This window comes from Puntigrus tetrazona, chromosome 3 (assembly GCF_018831695.1).
Source record: "Puntigrus tetrazona isolate hp1 chromosome 3, ASM1883169v1, whole genome shotgun sequence".
NCBI classification, from domain to species: Eukaryota; Metazoa; Chordata; class Actinopteri; order Cypriniformes; family Cyprinidae; genus Puntigrus; species Puntigrus tetrazona.
Genome location: NC_056701.1, coordinates 1,530,210 through 1,551,851, shown reverse-complemented (window position 1 = coordinate 1,551,851; position 21,642 = coordinate 1,530,210). Strand labels below are relative to the sequence as shown.

At 42.9% G+C, this 21,642-nt stretch overlaps 2 protein-coding genes across 3 annotated transcripts; both read left to right on the top strand.

Moving 5' to 3' along the window:
* Nucleotides 1-1,064: 1,064 nt before the first annotated feature.
* On the top strand, nucleotides 1,065-13,161 carry zmp:0000000896 (caspase recruitment domain-containing protein 10). Of its 2 annotated transcripts, XM_043226333.1 has the most exons (25): nucleotides 1,065-1,222; nucleotides 2,037-2,115; nucleotides 2,844-3,050; nucleotides 4,682-4,819; nucleotides 5,313-5,499; nucleotides 6,417-6,555; nucleotides 6,649-6,804; nucleotides 6,881-7,000; nucleotides 7,374-7,499; nucleotides 7,588-7,755; nucleotides 8,327-8,422; nucleotides 8,509-8,545; nucleotides 8,761-8,801; nucleotides 8,879-8,967; nucleotides 9,053-9,099; nucleotides 9,169-9,286; nucleotides 9,361-9,508; nucleotides 9,584-9,707; nucleotides 9,806-10,046; nucleotides 10,481-10,547; nucleotides 10,628-10,730; nucleotides 10,808-10,966; nucleotides 11,659-11,765; nucleotides 11,845-11,960; nucleotides 12,036-13,161. In XM_043226333.1, the coding sequence occupies exons 2-25, from the start codon at nucleotides 2,091-2,093 to the stop codon at nucleotides 12,238-12,240; spliced, it is 2,964 nt and encodes a 987-aa protein (XP_043082268.1). In that variant the 5' UTR covers nucleotides 1,065-1,222; nucleotides 2,037-2,090; the 3' UTR covers nucleotides 12,241-13,161. The 2 variants fall into 2 exon arrangements, with proteins under 2 accessions (XP_043082268.1, XP_043082278.1); XM_043226343.1 differs by lacking the exon at nucleotides 2,037-2,115.
* Nucleotides 13,162-13,543: 382 nt separating this feature from the next.
* Nucleotides 13,544-21,440, top strand: LOC122329710 (alpha-2-macroglobulin-like protein 1). Its single transcript, XM_043226172.1, has 34 exons — nucleotides 13,544-13,677; nucleotides 13,802-13,985; nucleotides 14,051-14,207; nucleotides 14,291-14,343; nucleotides 14,416-14,436; nucleotides 14,542-14,707; nucleotides 14,791-14,875; nucleotides 14,941-15,055; nucleotides 15,125-15,245; nucleotides 15,314-15,423; nucleotides 15,491-15,661; nucleotides 15,737-15,964; nucleotides 16,065-16,277; nucleotides 16,349-16,498; nucleotides 16,778-16,903; nucleotides 16,971-17,064; nucleotides 17,278-17,404; nucleotides 17,704-17,929; nucleotides 18,286-18,409; nucleotides 18,479-18,600; nucleotides 18,681-18,732; nucleotides 18,821-18,904; nucleotides 18,984-19,160; nucleotides 19,259-19,334; nucleotides 19,408-19,564; nucleotides 19,638-19,712; nucleotides 19,795-19,957; nucleotides 20,026-20,210; nucleotides 20,288-20,506; nucleotides 20,586-20,707; nucleotides 20,822-20,903; nucleotides 20,983-21,066; nucleotides 21,154-21,259; nucleotides 21,338-21,440. Exons 1-34 carry the CDS (start codon nucleotides 13,595-13,597, stop codon nucleotides 21,376-21,378), a joined length of 4,299 nt encoding a protein of 1,432 aa, XP_043082107.1. The 5' UTR covers nucleotides 13,544-13,594; the 3' UTR covers nucleotides 21,379-21,440.
* Nucleotides 21,441-21,642: the final 202 nt, after the last annotated feature.

Here is a 21,642-nt window from a genome sequence, read left to right as displayed (position 1 = left end):
ACTTCCGAGAGCTGTGTAAGGTGGGGTTGAAAGTTATCTCAACTTGCTTTTACCCGTGTAAAAATCAACATGGAATCTAAAGAAGAGCCCAGCAGTACAGTATATAAAAGAAAAAAATATTAACTGAATGAATTAATGAAACATTATGCATGTTTGTTACATTTAAACCATTGCACTTTACCAAACAGAAAACAACCGCTAGCTGTTCTTCACCACCCCACGAGAAAGACCTTAACCTAACACCACCTTCTACAAAACTAGTAACTAGTAACTAGTAATTTTGTCAAATAAACTCTCTCAAAAGTGGGCGTGCTCATAGAAAGTCCAAAAGAGTGTGTTTCGTGTCCAGTCTCGTGTCTCCCTCCAGTGGCCCATCCTCATCCTCACAGACGAGAACGAGCAGGTCACTGAACTCTGACCGATCCCGCCGGATACTAGTTACAGATTAACACAAGTGTTGCCACACTGCGTTTTCACCGTGACTTTGATATTCTGTTGCGTGTTTGCTCCGCACACCGACCCGGGGCTATTTTTTCTCAAATAGTTATACTATTGATTCACGAGAGAGAGAGAGAGAGAGAGAGAGAGAGAGACAGAGAGAGAGAGAGAGAGAGAGAGAGAGAGAGAGAAAGAGAAAGAGAGAGAGAGAGAGAGAGAGAGAGAGAGAGAGAGAGAGAGAGAGAGAGAGAGAGAGAGAGAGAGAGAGAGAGAGAGAGAGAGAGAGAGAGAGAGAGAGAGAGAGAGAGAGAGAGAGAGAGAGAGAGAGAGAGAGAGAGAGAGAGAGAGAGAGAGAGAGAGAGAGAGAGAGAGAGAGAGAGAGAGAGAGAGAGAGAGAGAGAGAGAGAGAGAGAGAGAGAGAGAGAGAGAGAGAGAGAGAGAGAGAGAGAGAGAGAGAGAGAGAGAGACAGAGAGAGAGAGAGAGAGAGAGAGAGAGAGAGAGAGAGAGAGAGAGAGAGAGAGAGAGAGAGAGAGAGAGAGAGAGAGAGAGAGAGAGAGAGAGAGAGAGAGAGAGAGAGAGAGAGAGAGAGAGAGAGACAGAGAGAGAGAGAGAGAGAGAGAGAGAGAGAGAGAGAGGGAGAGAGAGAGAGAGAGAGACAGAGAGAGAGAGGGAGAGAGAGAGAGACTTCACCTCGCATCTTCCTCATCGGGGTCGAGTCTGTTTGAAGAGTCGCTGTTGTGTTCATTTCTTTCATCTCTTACTCTTCCAGCTGAATCATGAGCGGTAAGACTTCCAGCTGTGTTTCTTGACGAACTGATTCATCCAGAATTTTAAAAAAATGCAGTGATATTAAGACAATATGCGATATTATGTGGGAAAAACGTGTTTATTTTTAATACTTGTCGCGCAGGTGATTTCTAGCGTTATATCTAGCGTTTTTTGTAACGAAGACCATATTGCTTAGCGTTAGTGTAATGAAAACACAAATGATGTAGGATTCAAGTGACTCGTAAAAGTTCACGAATGTTTTGTGATTCTTAGTTTGGCGTTAGCATCGTGTTACTATTACTGTATTAATGTCATTAGCTTGTAACGCAGCCTATCATGCATGTTTTAGTGTGGAGTTCTCAAGTGTGCTCGTGTTAGTGGACAATAAAGTGTTGTCGTTCCCAGCACCGGATTCCTTCACTATGAGACACTCATTGAGATTCCAGCATGTGTTTGGACCTGCCCTACCTGAAGACAGAGGCACACACAAACCCCTCACACACCCCTAATCTTTATCATCTCTCGAGAGGGAGAACAGTTTTTTGGAAACCTTATATTCAGTGCAATTGTTGTGTCACCTTTTCAATACCTCAAAGCGGTTTCAGGTTTGCGCCCAAAAGTTGGAGGTCTCTACATGAATGCTTTCGTAGCTCTCACTAGATGATGGCAATTGAGTTGTTTGGGTGTGTTTTATTCATGGGAAGGAATTTTAGAAGTGTATAGAGGTGATGATAAACGAATAGTGTCTGATATATATGCCAAGTCTCCCGAGGAACCTTCAGAGCGGTAATATTTTGGTTAGATGAAACAGCGTCTTGTTTTCCTCCAGAAGCGTTATCGCTCTGTTCCTGTGATTATCTCTCAAGTTCAGAAAGAGGTCTGCATGGTACCGTCTGCATTCCCCAGCGGTGAGATCTTTTGCTCTTCATGCACTGACTTTAAAGTCTCCAATCTGTGTTTTTTCATCATGTGGATCTGCGATATCTCACCTTCATCACATGCATTCACCCCGTAAATATTTTTCTTTTTATGCAAAATTGTTTCTTTTTTGTTTGTTTCGTGATTCGTGCAAAAATGTTTTTTTTTAAGCTGAAAAGTACACCTTTGGAGCATAAATGTTATACCAAAATATACAAACCGAATGAATAAGATTGCGCAATATAAAAAGTAGTTCAAAAACACGCACTAAAAATAGAAAGGAAGACGTAAGAACTGGTGTTGAAAGAGTTTACGCTCAGAAATGGCTAAAGTACTGAAATAATATTTTTTGACAAAACTTACTCCATTCATTTTGTATTATTTAAAAGTTACGACAAAAACAAATAATTCTGCATGTGTAAGTCTGATGCTGTAAATCTCCCATAACTGTACAATCACTTGAATCAGATTTGTATGCGATGAATAAAAGTTTTCGTGAATGAGATGCAGTATACTTTACGAGTATAAGAAATGTATTTGCTATTATTTGATATATTTTATGCATTTTAAATCAATGCGCTTTTATGAAATGTTATAATAAATGGACTTAATCAAGTTATGTGTGTAGATTCAAGCCCAGTATGAATTCTTCTTTGCTTTTGACTTATATATCAACCACTCAAATGTCGTTTTAAATGGATGTCGTGTTTTCTGGCAGGCGAGTGGCTGCTGGGAGGCTCTCAGTCAGACGAGGAGAAGCACGAGGAGCTGTGGGAGCGAGTGGAAGGAGTGAGGCACAAGCTCACCCGTGTTTTGAACCCGGCGAAGCTGACGCCCTACCTGCGGCAATGCAAGGTGATCGACGAGCAGGATGAGGACGAGGTGCTGAACTCCAGCCAGTATCCGCTGAGAATCAGCCGAGCCGGTGAGACGCTCTCCAAACACTTACATCAACTCTTTGTGTATGTGACACACGTTTATTTAATATGCATAGAAATACACAAAAATGCATGCAAGTGTTTGCATGTAAAATGAAATTCTCCCATCGGGAATGGAAAGTACGTATTTCCAAGAAAGTACAGGCGTGTTGGGAAATTCTGCCGTGTCTTATCGAAACTACAGACACTTTTCTGCAAAAGTTTGTTCCTTGAAAAGCTTTACCTCATTTCCCTTACGTATGTTTTGTATCTCGAAAAGTCAATAAGGAACCAAATAAGCTTTTCCTTGTGTGTAGTGCAAAGGGTTGTGGGTTATATTTAACCCTTTTACCAATATAATGATTTAGGATGTGCTCATCCAGCATACCGTTTAAGGTGTGGTGGTGACAGTCTTTTAATAATCCCCAATAAGACAACTCCAGACAGAACGGTAGCAATTTACGTCAACGTATGAATGGACAAAAAAAACACTGAACAGGAAGGAACTGAGTTAATGGCATTAAAGGACGAGACACACCTGAACATAATGAACTGATAAACAAAGGACAAAAACTAGGTCACATGGGGAATGAACGCACACACAACAGACCAGGGGAGTGATATTTTGTCCTCCTCCGGGAATAGAGAGGAGGACAAAGAAGAGGATGTGGGATGGTGAAAGGGCACAGCGAAGGGCTGGAGGGAGATCTGGTGGAGGACGGACACTCAGGAGAGAGATGACTAACAGAGTCCAGGGTGCTTTAGACAGGGGAAGGAGCCAGGGATGAGACAGGAGAGACTTGGAGCTGGAAGAGACAGGAAAGTGAGGCATGGTGGAGGAATGGCTGCTGACTCCAGGGGGCCAAAGGGGAGACGGAGATGGGGATCTGAAAGGCCGCAGTGGAGCCGGAACAACAGAGGACTGAGGTGGAGCTGGAGGGAAGGAGGAGCCTGACAGAGCTGAAGGGATGAAGCGACGAGGAGGAGTGGAGACCCAAGGCAACGGATTGTTGACGACAGACCAAGGTGGAGCCGGTGGGACATGGGAACCTGTTGAAGATGGTGGACTGATGGGCCACAGTGGAGAGGAGGGAGCTAGGAGCCAAGCTGAGGGATCCTCCAGCCACAACACTGATGGAGACCAGCTGACCCCCGGCGGCTACAGCACACTGATAGCTGAGGGTGAGCAGTTGGGATGACAGGAGCCAGCGGTGGAGGAGACAGGAACGGGAGGGAGGGCGTAACACTCGAGGCCGCCTAAGAAGGCTTGGTCGCTTTGGGCTTCGGCTTTCCGTCAGCGGCAGGCTCAGGTTCGAGATGGCGAACCGAGCTCTAGGTCCTGATTCGGGCTGCACTCACTCAACAAAGGCGGCAGGACTCTCTCGTGGACCATCCCTGGACAGCGCGTGAGGTTTGACAGGAAGGCGAAGTCTCGGGGACGCTGGGATCATTCGTAATAAACAAAAGAAAACTGATCAAAAAATGAAAAAGCAAAACTCAGGAACTAGGTCACACCGCGCACACAAAACAGTCCAGGTGCTGTGACGTTTGTGCTGGACTAGTTTGTGAATCTGGGTGCAACTGTTTATATTAAAAACCTGCGTCAGTGTGCAGAGATTTGATTGGCTGTTGTGCTCAGGGCGTTTACTGGACATCCTGAGGGGGCGTGGCGAGCGTGGTCTCCAGGCCTTCATGGAGTCTCTGGAGTTTTATCATCCGGAGCAGTTCACGCAGCTGACCGGACAACAGCCGACGCAGCGCTGCTCCATCATGCTGGGTGAGCGACTGAGTTCACAATCCTACGTTAGCATACTATTATTCATTTCCCTCGAAGCAAACACTAATTGACTGCTTCAGTGAACAGATCAATGGTATGTGAAACGGAATATTCTTGGAAATGTAGTTGTTATTTTGATTTTTAACACACATGTAATACATCACCCAGGCATTATTTGCATGCTATGTGATCATTGCAAGTTTATACTAAACGCATTTATCAAAAATTCATGCAAGACACTGGAACATGATATTTTTCTTGTTTTAAACAAAACTCTAATTAAATATAAATCTACTAGAAAACAAAACTTAACAAGACTTAAGAAGTTTTTTGTGTGACAGTTTAGGAATGTTCAGACATTTCACTTGAATGCAAGACAAACAATGAGTTATTCAGTTAATTAATAACTGTTTTGTAATATAGACCACAGTCTTCCTCTGAGAGACATCGATCAGCACGCAGTAGTCTAGCTGTTTCTTACTGTTGTGTGTAGATGAGGAGGGTCCTGAGGGTCTGACTCAGTTCCTGCTGCTGGAGGTTCGTAAGCTGCGAGAACAGTTGCACTGCAGTCGTGTGTGTGAGCGGCGTCTGTCTCAGCGCTGTCGCGTGGCCGAAGACGAGCGCAGCCGAGCTGAACGCAAAACGCAGGAGCTGCGGCAGGACCGCACACAGCTGGAGAGGTGCAGAAAACACATATCAAGTTTATTCTCAAACTTGCATTTAAAGTGCATTTACACTTTGAAAATGTTCACTTAAACAAAATTTGATTTAAAATCAAATAATGATTGCTAATGGTTGCTTGTTACAGTTACATTATAAACATGAGATTTCACTTACCACATAAACAGAGTTGAAGACTGAGGATGATGGGGAATGATCTACAGATCCTGAGCATCACTGACAAGCAAAGTATAAAATGGTGCATGCGATCGCGAACCTAGAGAGTGAAAGTGAAACTAAAATGTGATAGTGCATATTAATAGCGGTACCCTTTTATTTACAGTATAATTATTCGACGCTATAACTATAAGAGAAAGTATTGAAATATATATTTTCCTCCCTATGTTTCCTTCTGGCTTCGTAAGCTATTTAAATTAGCTGCATTATGAAACAGCCAATCAGAGCAGAGCTCAATGTTATTATTCATGACCCTTCCAAATAAGGTAAAAAGAGACCATTTAATTCTATAGGCAAATCCAAGGGTTTTAAATGGACCTGTAAAACCGTTTCTGGAGACATTTTGCCATTACTTTAAGGAATAGTTCAACCAAAAATGAAAATGACCACATATTTTACTCACCCCAAGCCATCCTAGGTGTTTATGACTTTCTTCTTTCAGACGAGCACAGTCTTGAGTTTCTTCCAAACTTGATAATTTTCATGGATAATTTGAAGCTCCATAGATATCATATATATCCTGCCACATACCTTCAAAGCAGATATCAGAGAACGATTTAGGCTTGCTGGCTGGCTTAGCTGGGGGCACTTAATTTCTAGCGATTATTTCGATTCCGATTTTTTTTTTGATGCGCCTGTATTAGCATCTGCCAACCTGAATAAATGTAGATGTGTTTGGATGTGCGTGTTTATGGGTCAGGTTGAGGCAGGACTGGGAATCTGGCAGTCGTGAGTTGGGTTTGCTCAAGGAGAGACATCTGGAGCAGGCTGTGAAATACTCGCGAGCCTTAGAGGAACAGCGTAAAGCTACTGCACGCGAGACAGAACTGCTCACAGAGGTAGTCGGCGTTATTCGGTATTTCACACTCCAGATATACACGCTTCATGTCAGGCTTAAAGTGGGCGTATCCATGCGATGATGTCACTGGCAGGTGGAGCAGCTCAGGAGGAGATTACAGGAGGTGGAGAGACCGGTTCATGTTGGCTCCGCCTCCTCGAGCAGTGGGGTGTGTGACAGCGCCCCCGCAGGACCGGAGGAAAGGCCACCCCTCGCCGTGAGAAACAAACAGTTTAACTCTGGAAATCAGGTGAGAGTCGCATGAGGGCCGCTGCTGACGCTCGAGTGTGTTTGGGTCGCCTGATGCGTCGCGTGTGTGTTCGTAGGCTCTGTTGGACATCCTGAAGCAGGACAGGCGGGAAGCGGTGGAGCAGCGGCAGGAGCTGAGCAGCACCATCGCCCGACTGCAGGGGGAGCTGGAGAGCTCCGAGACTCAGAGAGAAAAAGTGAGAGCAAATGTACATATGTAGACGTTAAAAATAAAAATCACTAAAACACAGCAAAATTACTATATCTTACAATAAAATATAAATAAATGGGAAAAAAAATCAAATATAAAACTATAATGGTATACAAAAATAGCAATTTTAAAGGTGTTGGAGTAAAAATCGAACTAATATACACGGATATATTGATTAATCATAAACGTTTTCAGTAATACTTGATGTTTTGTAACTTTTTTGTAACTGAGAGAGCTATTAAAAATGAATTAGACCAAATCCATGATATCGATCATATTGTTATCAGTTCATCCGTGCATGTTTCATACCTTATTTATACATACATACACACAAGCATGTATATAATATGTTTGTTTAGTTGGCGTCTCAGTGTGAGCAGCTGCAGCTGCGTCTCAGAACCCTGCAGCTGGACTGGGAGACGGAGCAGAGCAGGAGTGTGTCCTACTTCAACCAGATCATGGAGCTGGAAAGAGAGAGAGACCAGGTACCAAAGGCACACACACACACACACACACACGCACACACACACGCAGACATCAGCTTAAACACTAGAGTTTGTGTGTGTGTTTAAGGCGCTGCGCAGTCGCGACAGTCTGCAGCTGGAGTTCACCGACTGCCTCCTGGACAAGAACCGTCTGCGCAAACGCATCGCAGAGCTGCAGAGCAGTGTGGAGCAGCTGCAGAGAGAGATGGAGAGGAACCGAGAGCGGAGAGAGCAGAGCAACACCTGCATGCACTGCGTACGACACTGCATACTACACGGGGCACGCTTGTGTTTCCAGCATAGAGAACGGGCCCCGAATGCTTCACGTCATAGTTCAGATGCAGGCTGGGCCTCGACACTACTAATAACCAGACCTTTACTAACGAGATGCGCGCGATACTTGAATTCAATTCATTGCACAGCCTTAAATAACGTGTCCACTGGAAAAAATGTGACACCTCCGTGTCCTGCAGAACTACTCTCCATAGTAGTTTGATTTTAGACAAGTTCTGATGATTTCAGAAAGCTAAACTGAACAAAAGCAGGCTATCAGCTCCCTGTCTGTCAACTATTTAATACTGAAATGTGTTCTACTCTATAGTACACTGCACTGTACTATGCAATACTACGCTATACTACACTGTACTGCATGATACTGTACTGTACTGTACACTACTATACTATTCTATACTATGCTATACTGTACTGTACTATACCACACTACACTACACTACACTATACCACACTATACTACACTATACTATACCATACTCTACTCTACTCTACTCTTCATTCACTAACATGTGTTTATGTGTGTGTTTCTGTAGTCTCACATGTCTTTGTTCAGTGAGGATCAGTGTTTCGACCCGTGTTGTTCGGTTGATTTGAGTCCCAGTCCACTCACACTCAGAGCTCATCTGAAGGTCAGAGTTCACACACACACTCACACAGTTGTGTTATTATTGCTCGTGTGTGCGTCGTTCTCTCATGCTGTGATGTGTTTTTACAGTCAACCTCACAAGCTCAGATATGTGAGCAGTCTGAAGGTGAGTGTTACTGTATGTATTTCTCTGACACGAATGAGATTAGAAATCGATTTGTCTTCTGCAAAGCTGCTGAAGATGTTTTTTATAATTGAATAATTTTACACCATTAACACCGTTATTCTGTCACGGTATACTGTGAAGCAGCTTCGAAACAGTCCATACTATGTAAAGCTTTCGGATCTTGTTTTTGACGCTGTTGTGTGTTTGTGTCACAGACTCCTACTTCTCTAACTCAGAGGAGAATCTGCTCATGCCGGTAAATATATATATATATATAATTTCCCTCTCTGATGATCATGTCCTGTGTTTGAGTCTCGCTGTGTGTTTGTGCAGGAGTGTAACGATGAGAAGGACATCAACAGACTCTCCACATTTCCCTTTCCTCCCTGCCTGAACTCAATCAACCGCAGAAAAAACATAGAGTTAGTCAAATTAAACACTGCCAAAGATCTAGTTTCCAGACATCAGTAAACTAGTGAAGGGTAATGCCTGATTCATTGTTTACAGGTTTGATCTGAACTCTTGGGGGAGTGATGAGAATGAACCACATACAGGTGTGTGAAACAGAACTCTGTCTCTTTAGCTGACGTTATTGTTAATAATGGTGTGTGTGTGTGTTGTAGAGGACTCGGACTCGTGTCTGATGAGTTCGTGGAGCTCTCTACCATCTCAGCTCTTTCCTCCTGACGTGATCAGCGTGACTCCGACTCTCCCGGTCAAACCTTCATCCTCCTCCCCGAGGTACGAGCCCCTCATCAGCCTCCGCATGACCTTCACATCACGTTCGTTTGGTCTCATGTTGGTTTGTTTCTCAGATCGGTGCTCTCCTTGTCCAAAAGCGCCAGTCTGGCGGACGACATCACTATCATCGGAGGGAACCGGACGGGTGTGTTTGTGCAGACGGTCAGGGCGGGCTCGCCTGCGCAGATCTGCGGCCTGAAGGAAGGCAGCGAACTAGTGGAGGTGAGAGAGGCAGAAAACCGTTTCCTGTCAGACAGGAAGTTGGTTCTTCACTGAAATCACGTGCTCTGTTGTCAGCTGGATCAGGTGTTGTTCGGCGAGGGTCGTGTTCGTCTCAGTCAGTGCACGGCTGAAGTGGCTCATTTCTCACTGCAGTGGTGGAGCGAACCCAACGCGCTCAAACACACACACAACCCCGACGGTGAGGGACAGACATGGGCTCCATCGGCGTTTCGAAAAAAACTTGCGCGTGTGCGTAAAAAGAGAATTCGCAATCGGTCGTGTATTTTCTCTTCTCAGGTTATTCCCGTTTGCTCGCTGAGCTCTCGTCCCCGTCGTTCACCGGCGCAGACTCGTTCTACGTGCGTGTGAACCTTGACCTCTGTCACCACGGCGACCCGCCGCGTCTCAGGGTTTGCTGTGACGACGTCCTGCACGTCACCGACACGCGTTACAACGGTAAATACCAGTGGCGCTGCGTTCGCGTGGACAAACACACGGGGGCGCCGCTGCAGGCCGGAGCCGTGCCCAACTACAACAGGTACAGAAACAATACATCAAGTATTTAAACAACATCCCAATACATAATTAGTTAAAAAATATAAATGAATGAATGGCATCATCATCAATAGCTCAATAGACAATTATTGCAGCACAGCGATTAATAAATATTGTATATCATGAAGAATTCAATTAATTTTAATTGCATTGACAAACATCTAATAAAACAGGAAGGTTCAGGAAGGAATAAACTTAAAATATAAGGTGTTTTAATATTTCATTTGGGTTTTTTTTTTTTTTGCTATTTTGTCATACTTTCTTCTTTAAACTCTGTATATATATATATATATCTGTTATGATAGGCAACAACTGCTGAATATCAATTATCATATAACCACCTCGCAATCCGTCAATTGCAAACCGGTCTTCAAGCGATGTGGACATTTAATGTGAGACCGGTGTTTTTCTCTTCAGGGCCCAGCAGCTGCTGTTGGTGAGACTCCGTACGATGGCGCTGGAACAGAATCAGTACAGGAGGAAGGTGACGGTCTTTCTGTCGCTCTCCGTCCGTCTCTGTCTCTCTCACAGACTCTGAGCTGTTTGTTTCGTGTCTGTCTGTAGTTCTGTAAGAAAACCTCTCAGCGCGTTCGGCTCATTAAAGCGGTCGCGGCGAACTATCGCGAGATTGGCTCGTCCAGTCCGGTGCTCTACACGCTCAGCAATCGTAAGCCCCACCCAGCTCTAACTTTCAACCAATCAGAGCGAATATTGCGAGTTCTGAAAGTGTGTGTGTGTGTGTAGGTCATGAGGAGCAGCTGATCCCGTTCAGTCTGGTTCAGATGGTTGAGGTCAACAACAAGCGGCCGGTGGTTTTCTCTCCGTCGATCCTGTCCCGAGGGATCATCGAGCGTCTGCTGCAGCCGGCAGAATCCGGTCTGGATTTCAACACCTGCCATCCAGGTGCACAACAACTCACTGAAAACAATTAATTATATCATATTTATATTTGCGACTTAATTGGCAGCCGGTCAGTTATATAGCTACTAAAATTATTGAAGATGACAAAATAAAACAAAATACATAGTAAATCTTAAGCTAAAAATTTAAACAAAGATCAAAGAACAACATCTAACATGAAAATAATCTTAAACTACATGTACAATGTAAATTAATATTATGTGACGCTGAAGCACGAAACAGTCTTAAGTAGTTTATTTATATATAGGCAAAAATACATTCTAGGGGTCAACATTGTTAATTTTTCTTTTATGACAAAAATCATTAGGATATTAGCAAAAGATCATGTTCCATGAAGATATTTGGTACATTTCGTACCGTCATTTTTGATTAATATTTGCTTTTTTGCACACATTCAGTTGGATTTCAACCAAATATCATCATATTCTAACAAACCATAAATCAATGGAAACACTACCCTTACGGTTTTGTGGTCCAGGGTCACAAATATTAATTCTTCAAGATATTAATAAAATGTCTAATAAATACTATAATAGTACAGCATCAATGATACGAATGTAACATGGCTGGGACTTTGTTTGTTTTATAAATAAATATTTTTTATAAATAAATCTTGATACCTTTTAGTTGATAATTTCACTATTTTTTAAATGTATTATTATTATTGTGTTCAGAGCCAGTGGAAAGTTGCATGCATCAGGATAAGAGCGTGTTCCTCACCGACTCCACAGATCAACCACTAGGAATCAAACTACAGAGCATCGAGGAGGTTATTAACCAGGTAAACATTAACACACACACACACACACACTGAGAGTCACAGCTGTGTCCAAACTTTGTGTGTGTGTGTGTGTGTTCAGGACAAACACTGTCTGCTTCAGCTGGGCTTGAATCATGTGGAGAACCTCCTGAAGCAGAGCATCTATCCCATCATCATCTACATCAAACCCAAAGACAAGAAGGGACGCAAGTTCAGGTGCGGAGCGGTTTCTTTAAGTTTCAGTCCAGCCACGCAAACATTAATCCCCCGTGTAACCCGTGTGTGCTTCAGGAAGCTGTTATTGGGCCAGGCTGAGGAGGACCTGATGGAGGCCTGTCAGATGGAGGAGCTTCAGCTGGAGACTCTCCCCGTGATGTTCAACACGGTGGAGCCGAACGAGTGGAGCAGCACCGACGAGCTCCTGGCCATCATACGCAGCAGCATCCTGAGCCAGCAGAGCAGCGTGGTGTGGCTGGAGCAGGAGCGACTCCAGTAGAGACTCATATACTCCAGAATGAGAATCCAGTCATTAGCATTTCAAAAAAATTATGAAATATATATATATATATATAAACAAACTGATGCCGAAGATTGGGTTTTCTAAAGTTTAATGTTCACGTTTTATAATCATCTGTACTTGAACTGTACTGTATATCGTTGCATCTGTGAAAGTATCTGTATTTATTATGATCTCCAACCATGAATTCCATGACTACATTGAGACGCTGTTTGGGATGGACTACCATCAGGTGTTACAATCGAACATATTTCTGCTGTTGATCAGTGATACATCTTTTAACCACCTAAGACTTGGTTAGCATATGGATTGAACTTATGTTGTTTTAAGGGAGAAAAAAAAAAACAATTCCGGGACTAATAGAAAGACATGCATAGGCAAAAATAATTGTTTTTTAAAAATCAAAAATACATTTTTTTCTCCATTTCACATTTTCCAGAGATGCTGATTTGTGACAGTATTTAAATTTAAATGATAATTACCAAATATATTTCCATAAGTGTCACTAAATGAAAAAAAAATAAATACATTTTTTGCAGACCATGGTCAAGGTAAAACATCCAATCATTTGGTATCTCTGAAATGTACATGACATCCAGACTTAAAACTCTGGCATGTAGAGTGTCTTAAGACTACAATATAATGTCCATATATAAAGACGCATGGTCTTAAGAGGGTAAATGGTTATATTTCTCTCAATTAGTTCAATAACACAAATAGCTCTTTTTACAAGTTAAATTATGAACATATCTACTGTGAAGACGCTTTGCAGCTCTTCCTTTAAGTCCTCTATAAAACAACCAAAGAACACTTCTACGACTCATCATAGTTAATATTGTTATTTGATGAAGCGTAAATTGCCTTTTAACATTATACTTGCAATAAAATATTTACAATTGGTTTCCGTGTGTTTTGATGGTCTGGGTTTTGTAGTTCTGGCAAGCAGGAGTCATCGGCATCACGTGTCAGTAAGTTGTTTTCGATACGCTCCTCAAAAAAATGTTTCGTGAAGCTGCTTCTTAATTTAGCGCGCTTCTGCTCACTTCAAAGCGTGTTCACTTACATCCCTGATCTCTAAAGCAAAGAAATAACGAGCCCTATCCGAACAAATCATCAGACGTGAAAGTAAACGCAAATCGTTTTACAGCTAAACTGGATGTAACGAACTGACTAAATTAAGTTCAGGTTGTGGTCAATTATTGAAATGAACGAGCTTAATGAAATCCAATGAGGAGCATTTAAATACAGCTGCAGTCAGAGCTGCTGAGAATAATAGAGCTTGCTTGAGTTCTGAAGAGTTTCTGAAAGAGTTAGTCTTGGATGTTTGTTTTTTATGGCTATGAAAGAGGTTTGCGTTTGGAAAGGGCTCGTTTTAGCCCTTTTCTTCTTTGCTGTTGAAGGACAGAGACCAGGACCGTAAGTGAATGGGATTCAGAGAGAGACAGACAGACAGACATGTTTCTTGTGGCTTGTTTTAATCTTTTTATTATATTTGCTGACTTAACTACTGATACTGAACTTCAGCCTGACGTCTCCACAGATCCTTCTTGGTGTCGTTTCCTGCACTGATTGAGTCTGGCTCCGACGCAAAACTTTGTGCCAGTCTCTTAAATCCCAATGAGAGCCTCACCATTACCATGTTCCTAGTTGATGAGAAAAACGTGACAACACAGCTTGGGCAGCAGAGGTCTTCGACAACGTTTCACAGCTGTTTTAGTTTTCAGGTCTGTCAGAGCATGGCACTTGCAATTCACCTTACAACCAGAGTATTAAGCTGCGTTTCTTGCAGGCTCCTCTGGTAGATGGGGAATTGGTGCAGAAATTGAGGGTGATTCTTCAAGGTGGGTTCTTCAAAATGACCGAAGAGAGGAAAGTCATGTTTAGACGTTACATGCCTTTGACCTTCATTCAAACGGACAAACCCCTTTACAACCCAGGACAAACTGGTGAGCTACTAAGTAATCAGAATTTATGGTGCCATTCAATTGCATTGTGTATTTGGCTTGAGTTATGGGTTTCCCTTCTGCAGTGAACTTCAGAGTTGTGACCATGAATGCTAAACTTGTTCCTTTTGATCAAATGGTAAGGCCTGATATGCTTGTAGTATCAGTGTTTAGTACTTTAAGAACCTAACATTACTGTTTGTCTCTACAGTACAGTCTAGTGGTGGTGGAGGTGAGAACTTCTGGACCAAGTCTTTGGATGGGTTCTTCATGCCTATGTTTTGTTTGCTTTAACTTTTGGCTTTCAGCTTATTCAAAGGTTTTCCCCCAAATATAGGACAGTCAGAGTAACCGGATTGGTCAGTGGGTAAATGTCTCTTCAACGATGTGGATATTGCAGCTTTCTCACCAGTTAAACCCAGAGGCTCAGGTTGGGATGTATACATTGAGGGCCTACATTGGTGACCAAATGTTCTCACAGGTTTTTGAGGTGAAAAAGTATGGTAAGTCACCACATGTGACTTGTAATGGATAGACTTGACATCCCATGGCCTGACTTAAAGCACAATTTATTTTTCTGGTTTAGTTTTACCCAGATTTTCAGTCACTGAAACGGTGCCACAGATGTATAGTGTGGGAGATGTGGGACTGAAAGTTGAGGCTTGTGCCAAGTAAGAAAGATCCTTTTTTGTTTTGGGGGTGGGATTTTTTTTGTCAAACTTGTCACTTTTCTCAGATACACATATGGGCAACCTGTACCTGGTCAAGCGTTGGTGGAAGTGTGCCGTGAGCCGTTTCCATACTCTGTGGTACCTGATTTATATCCTGTGTGTATTAATAAAGCCACTAAGGTATGTGATCTCTGCAGAACTTTTTTTTTTTTAAACCCAATTTCTAAAACTGACTTGTTCTGTTGCTAGATGAACGACACTGGTTGTGCTTCACTTCTCTTCAGTACTTCAGCATTTTTCAACACCAAATTTGAAAATAACCTGCAAGATTCACTTGTGGTTAATATCAATGTCACTGAGCAGGGAACTGGTGAGTTGCTGGTTGATTTTTAACCAGTGTTTTTATTTGTGCATTTCATGTTATTTCTCTCCTCCCAGATATAAAGATGGTAAAATCCACAACTGTGTCCATTAGCTTTGAAGTTGGCAAGGTTGCGTTTTTGGAGCTGCCTGGGTTCTTTGATTATGGATCATTGATTAATGGAAAGGCAAGGGTGTTTATTTTTTTTATTTATTTATTTTTTTTAAATCCTCATTGGTTACCTTTCCCAACAGATTTTGGCATCCTATTTTAATGGGACTCCAATTGCAAGCAAGGCAGTGTATCTACTGGATGGTGGCCAGTGGCCCAACAAACTGCTGCTGAATCTGACTACAAACCAAAATGGACTTGCTGCTTTTTCGCTCAAAACTTCTGACTTTCCTAAAGCAGATCTGAATTTGGTGGTATGATTTTTGCTTTTTTTTTTTTTTTTTTTAAATGAGAACTTCTTGCAAAACTAATTCTAACCTATTCCTCAGGCAAGTGCAACTGCAACGGTTGTTAATGGTTATAAATCGCCATACTTCAGTATAGATACAAGAATAATATCACTTTCGAAATCTGCTACTCCTGACAACCCAACGTTTAGTGAACTGTCAATAGTGAAGCTTAAGCAGCCCCTGAAATGCAGTGCCAAGTATTCAGTGACCATCAAGTATTCGTTTGTTGGAGAGACTGGTGATTACTCTGCTGACATCATTTATATGGTAAGGAGACTCTGGTTTTATGACCTCTTTTGAGGTTTTGATGACCGCACTAGTCTACTCGTAAGCATGTATGCATCAGTCTGGATTTGTCTCCTGTCAGGTTTTGTCCAGAGGACTGATTGTGCTGCATGGATTTCAGAAGGTCACAGCGACAGCTTTGAATGCACTTACAAGCGGTACAGTGACGTTTGATCTGTCTGTCAGTGTGGATATGGCTCCAGCAGTGAAGATTTTGGCCTACTGTGTTCTGCCCAGTTATAATGTTGTTACTACAAGTGCATCATTTGACACTGAAACGTGTTTCCAAAACAAGGTATCTGGACATCTAGCACCTTTTACTTCGTGTGACATCTCCTACAGTGTCTGGGCTGGTTCTTGTTCCAGGTGTCTCTGCAGTTTTCTCCTGCTACAGCGGTTCCTGGTGAAGGAAACTCTTTGAATGTGTCTGCTCAAGCAGGATCTCTGTGTGGCCTCAGTGCTGTTGATCAGAGCGTCCTGATCATGGAGCCAGGAAGACGTCTGAGTGCTCAAGCGGTATTTATGTGCCACTGATCAGGCATCCTGGCTGAACTTGCCTGGATTCACATTGCTGAGATGCCTGTGACTTTCTGTGACAAACCAGTCCTGGAGCCCCCATTACTGCACAACTTGTATGTCTCCCATATTGGAGCCAACTAACTTGCTATTAAAGAGCTGAGTTGGGCGGTGAATCATGGAGACCTGCAAAGTGTGCAGTTCTTTGGGTGCTCCAGGACTTGTTTTGAGAAACCCAAGTCTCAAACTACTTGGCGGGTGTGTGTTTTTAATATAAAGGTGTTCAACTTGCTCCTGGCGCAATCACTATCAGATTATCCATCTGGTGTTGAGGATGAACAGGAATGCCTAAATGTTCGACCTCGTCGAGCTGTTCCTGCAGACCAAGCTTATGAAGCTTTCAAGGTAGGAAACGGTCTAACTACTTGGTGACTGAATCCACTGACTTTACATGAATCTCTTGCTTTGACAGAGTGTGGGGCTGAAGATTGCAACAAATCTGCCAGTCCGAGAACCTCAGTGCCTGACATACAGAGGCCTGAACTACTATCGCAACTTTCATGATGGTATGTCTGTTAGCTTTACGAAGTTTGTGAACCGCTTCCATAACGGTCTATTTGGGATTGCTGCAATAAAGCAAATTTGCCATAAAGGCCTAAATGGCATGCATTTCTAGACTGTTGCATTCAAATGCAAGTGTCTTAAAGAGCCTGGTGCACAAACCTTGTCTAATGAGATGCCAAACTAGTTTGTTTCAGTCCTGGTATTTTCTTTTCCAGTGTTATTTCGTGAACCTGTAGCCTTTGCAATGGCTGGTGCACCTGCCGTAGGTGAGAGTAGCTCTTTCGATGTGACTGTCAGGACTTATTTTCCAGAAACCTGGATCTGGCAGCTTGCTCAAGTGGGGTTGGTAAAACATCTCCTTGTTTCAGCAAAATCACTATCTAAAGCAGTCATCAAACTCTGTTCCTGGAGTCCCACAGCTCTGCAGAGTTCCTACACTATCCAACAAATGAAGCTGTTCAAGCACTACATGGTATAAGGCAATTTTAAGGTTGACTCTGAACTCTGCTAGGATGTGGACCTCCGGGAATGTGTGTGGTGTTTTTTTTTTTTTTTTTTTTTTAAATGTAGCTACATGGCCGCAACTAGTTTACCTGTCCTGCCCCACCCCACATTTACAATTTCTGGTGTCCCTCCTTCAGAGACACTGGATCCACACGAGTTCCCTTCACTGTTCCTGACACAATCACCACATGGGAAACGGAGGCGTTCTGTCTGTCCTCCAGAGGTTTTGGTTTGGCTCCTCCTGTTAATCTGACAGCCTTCCAACCCTTCTTCCTGGAGCTCTCCCTGCCTTACTCCATTATTCGTGGGGAGACTTTTGAGCTGAAGGCCACAGTCTTCAACTATCTGTCGAAGTGCATCATGGTCTGTAGTTTTTTTTTTTTTTTTTGTGCATGCAGAGAATGTTACCTTGCTCCTTTTTTGAGCTCTCACTAAAAGCTGTAGTGTAATGCTGCTAGATCATGAAATGCAAGAATACAGGGTCACCTTCCATGAGTTTAGAATTAAGCAGTATTTCTTGTGAATGATTTCAGCAATGGTCTTGGTGAATTTGACTGTATTGCAAACTACCACACAGAATGAAACTTAAGTTAGCTGTTCATGACTGGCCTAAAGCTGGCATAACTCATTGCAGAAAAGGGAGCATATCAAACCCTTAAAGGGATCCTAAGGGGCGTTCTCCAGTACCTTGTCTCTACTAAATGTGCTGTCATTGGCAGGTGAAAGTAACTCCAGCTCCTTCCTTGGACTTCACTCTTAAACCTTTAACCGACCCATATTCTTCATGTCTCTGTGCTAATGGGAGAAAGACTTTTAAATGGATTCTCTCCGCTTCTGTCCTTGGTCTGTTTTGGACTTATTTTCTCTTCTCCCTAAATTGAGGTAGTTGCTCACTTCCTGTCTGTACTATAGGAGCTATGAATGTGACTGTCAATGCTTCAGCTGAACAATCCCGGAGTCTGTGTGGCACTGAGTTTGTGACCATGCCGGACAGAGGACGCATTGACATGGTCACTCAAAGTCTTGCTGTTCTGGTAAGTGATACCGGCCTTCTGTTTGATGGTAGAGGTTCTGCTACTTTACTAATGGGGTGCACTTTGTAACATTTTTCTAGCCTGAAGGAGTTGAAAGAATCTTCAACCAGAATTGGTTATTTTGTCCAAAGGGTTTGTTTGCACTCAGTGACTTAAACATTGTTCCTGTAAAGCTAAACCCTAGCCTAGCGCTAGCTGATCCACTCCCTTCTGTTCACAGGAAGTGTTCTTTCTGAAGATGTAACTTTGACGTTTCCTGCAAATTTGATCCAGGGATCAGCCAAATGCTCAGTTTCAGTCGTTGGTAGGGATGGGTTGGGGGGGCATCTGACAAAATATGGGTTCTGGTGTGGCCTTTTTGATTTGACCTTGTCTTCTCATAGGGGACATAATGGGTCGCGCACTAAAGAATCTTGGTGACTTGTTACGTATGCCATCTGGCTGTGGAGAACAAAATATGATAGTTCTTGCTCCCAATATTTACATCCTGCAGTACCTGGAAGTCACACACCAACTCACCGCAGCTATCCGACAGACTGCCACTGGTTACCTTCAGAGTGGTATGGACAAGCATATTTGTGTCTTTGACTAAATCCAATTCTTGCATGTTGGCACAAATGCTGTAATGATTCCCATGTGTTTTTGGGGACCTGAACAGGATACCAAGGACAGCTGAACTACAGGCACAGGGACGGTTCATACAGCACATTTGGTTACGATGAATCCAATACATGGTGCGTTTCATGCTGTTCCAGTGTTGCACATAGTTGACTTTGGTTTGAAATGTGACTTGTTTACCATGGCCAGGTTGACTGCCTTCGTCATGAGATCTTTTGGTCAAGCAAGGCATTTTGTCTTCATTGATCCAAATGTCCTTCAGAGTGCAAAAGACTGGCTGATCAGCAAGCAGGGTTCAGATGGCTGTTTTATGCAGCAGGGGACTCTATACCACAGTGACATGAAGGTGCATGACGTTTATTTAAATGTGCCAACAAATGATTTGAGACTGGTCTTAATTATGCTTTATTTTTTTTAAGGGTGGTGTTGGTGATAATGTGACCATGACTGGCTACGTTGCTGCATCACTGCTTGAACTAGGAGTCCTTGCCACGGTTAATAATTTTTTTTTTTTTTTTTTTTTTTTTTTTGTACAAGCTCCTTCAGTATGTGGAATGTTTTCGCTCCCCTCTTCAGGATCCAGTCATCACCAATGCTCTGTCATGCTTAAAGCCTTTCCTTGGAAACCTGGGAAACACTTATGCCACGGCTCTGCTTGCCTATACCTTTGGTTTGGCTGGCGACACCAGCACTCGAGCACAGCTTTTAGGCTCCTTGAACACACTTGGCATTTCTGAAGGTGAGGTTTTCCAGCTTTTGATAATTCGCCAGGTTCTTCTGGCATTACCTTTTCTCTTGTCTCGTTAGGAGCTAAGCTCCATTGGTCTCAAACTACGTCTGGTGATACTCTGGCGGTGGAGATCAGCTCTTATGTGCTGCTGGCGGTTCTCACTGTAAAGCCACTCACAACTGCTAATCTGACCTATGCTAACCGCATTGTCAACTGGCTCGTGGCCCAGCAGAATCCTTATGGAGGCTTTTCCTCTACCCAGGTGACTGGTTCAATGGTGCATCAGTACAGGTCTATAGTCACTCAAATCAAAACAAAAAAATATTTTTTTTTCTTTAGGACACAGTGGTGGCTCTTCATGCTCTATCACTGTACGCCGCTCAAGTGTTCAGTGCTGAGAGCTCCAGTACGGTTACTGTACAGTCATCAACTATGACAGAAGTGTATAACTTTGACGTGACTCCGGACAACAGGCTGCTGTATCAGGAGAAACCGCTGAAAAATGTTCCTGGCAAATATAATGTTAAGGCAAAGGGGTCCACCTGTGCGTCTGTGCAGGTCTGTTTTTTTTTTTTTTTTTTTTTTTTTTTTTTTTTTTTTTTTCCTGTCCCCTAACTGTAACTCAATGTATTTTCAGGTTGTATGTTTCTACAACATCCCCACACCCAGTAAAGCTGCCAGGACTCTTAGTGTTGAGGTGAAGGCAGTGAGAGACTGTAAAGTAGTGGGAGCTGATCTCTCATTGAACTTCACTGTAAAGTAAGAAATGGCTTTGCCCTTTTGTCCCCTTATAAGATAACAGCATTAAACTGTGCTGAGACTGGTGTGGAGCAGTTCACAAGAACTTGACTGCGTTTTCTCTACTTCATCCAGATACAGTGGTGCAAAACCAACTACTAACATGGTTATTGTGGACCTCAAAGTCCTGTCAGGTTTCACAGCAGACACATCACTGGTTCGTATGCGTTTTAATGACTTGCAAAGTTCCAATATGCCTGAAGCAGCTTCTGACATGATGGTCTTGTTCTTCACAGCTTGGATCTCCTCCAGATTCATTTGCGCCACTAGTGCAGCGGGTTGATGCTGAGGATGATCATGTGCTTGTGTATCTGAAAGAGGTGAGCTGCACATTGGGTATGTTCTATCTGCCCTTTATCATGTGCATGTATGCTTGAGCAGTTCTCCCCTTCACTCATTTCTCACAGGTACCCAGAGGCATCCCCATGACCTACAGAATTCAGATGAAACAGGTTCTTGCAGTGCAGAATCTCAAGCCAGCAGTCATTGAGGTTTATGACTACTATCAGCCAAGTATGTTGAACTTTCTGTGTTTCTAGTCAACTTCATCACTGAGAACATGGCTTATTTTTTATTTTTCTTTATTTTCAGGGGATTCATTTGAGACCACATACCTGCCCCCGTGTCCATGATTGTGCTTCTAGTCTGGCTAAGGATTTTTATGGTGGGAAAACAATAAAAAATGAAATGCTAATTCTTCAGTTGTGTGTGGGTTTTTTAAGATGGATGAACTTGACCTGTGATCTGAGACTCATGCATTTGTCCACACTGTGGCCATTTTAAAGTTCTCACTTCTCTGACCCTTTATAGGCAGCAAGGGTAGGATGGAATTAATTTTTAGGACTTGCTAGCCTGAACAAACTTTACTGCAGCTTTAGTTACCCTTTTGTTTAATG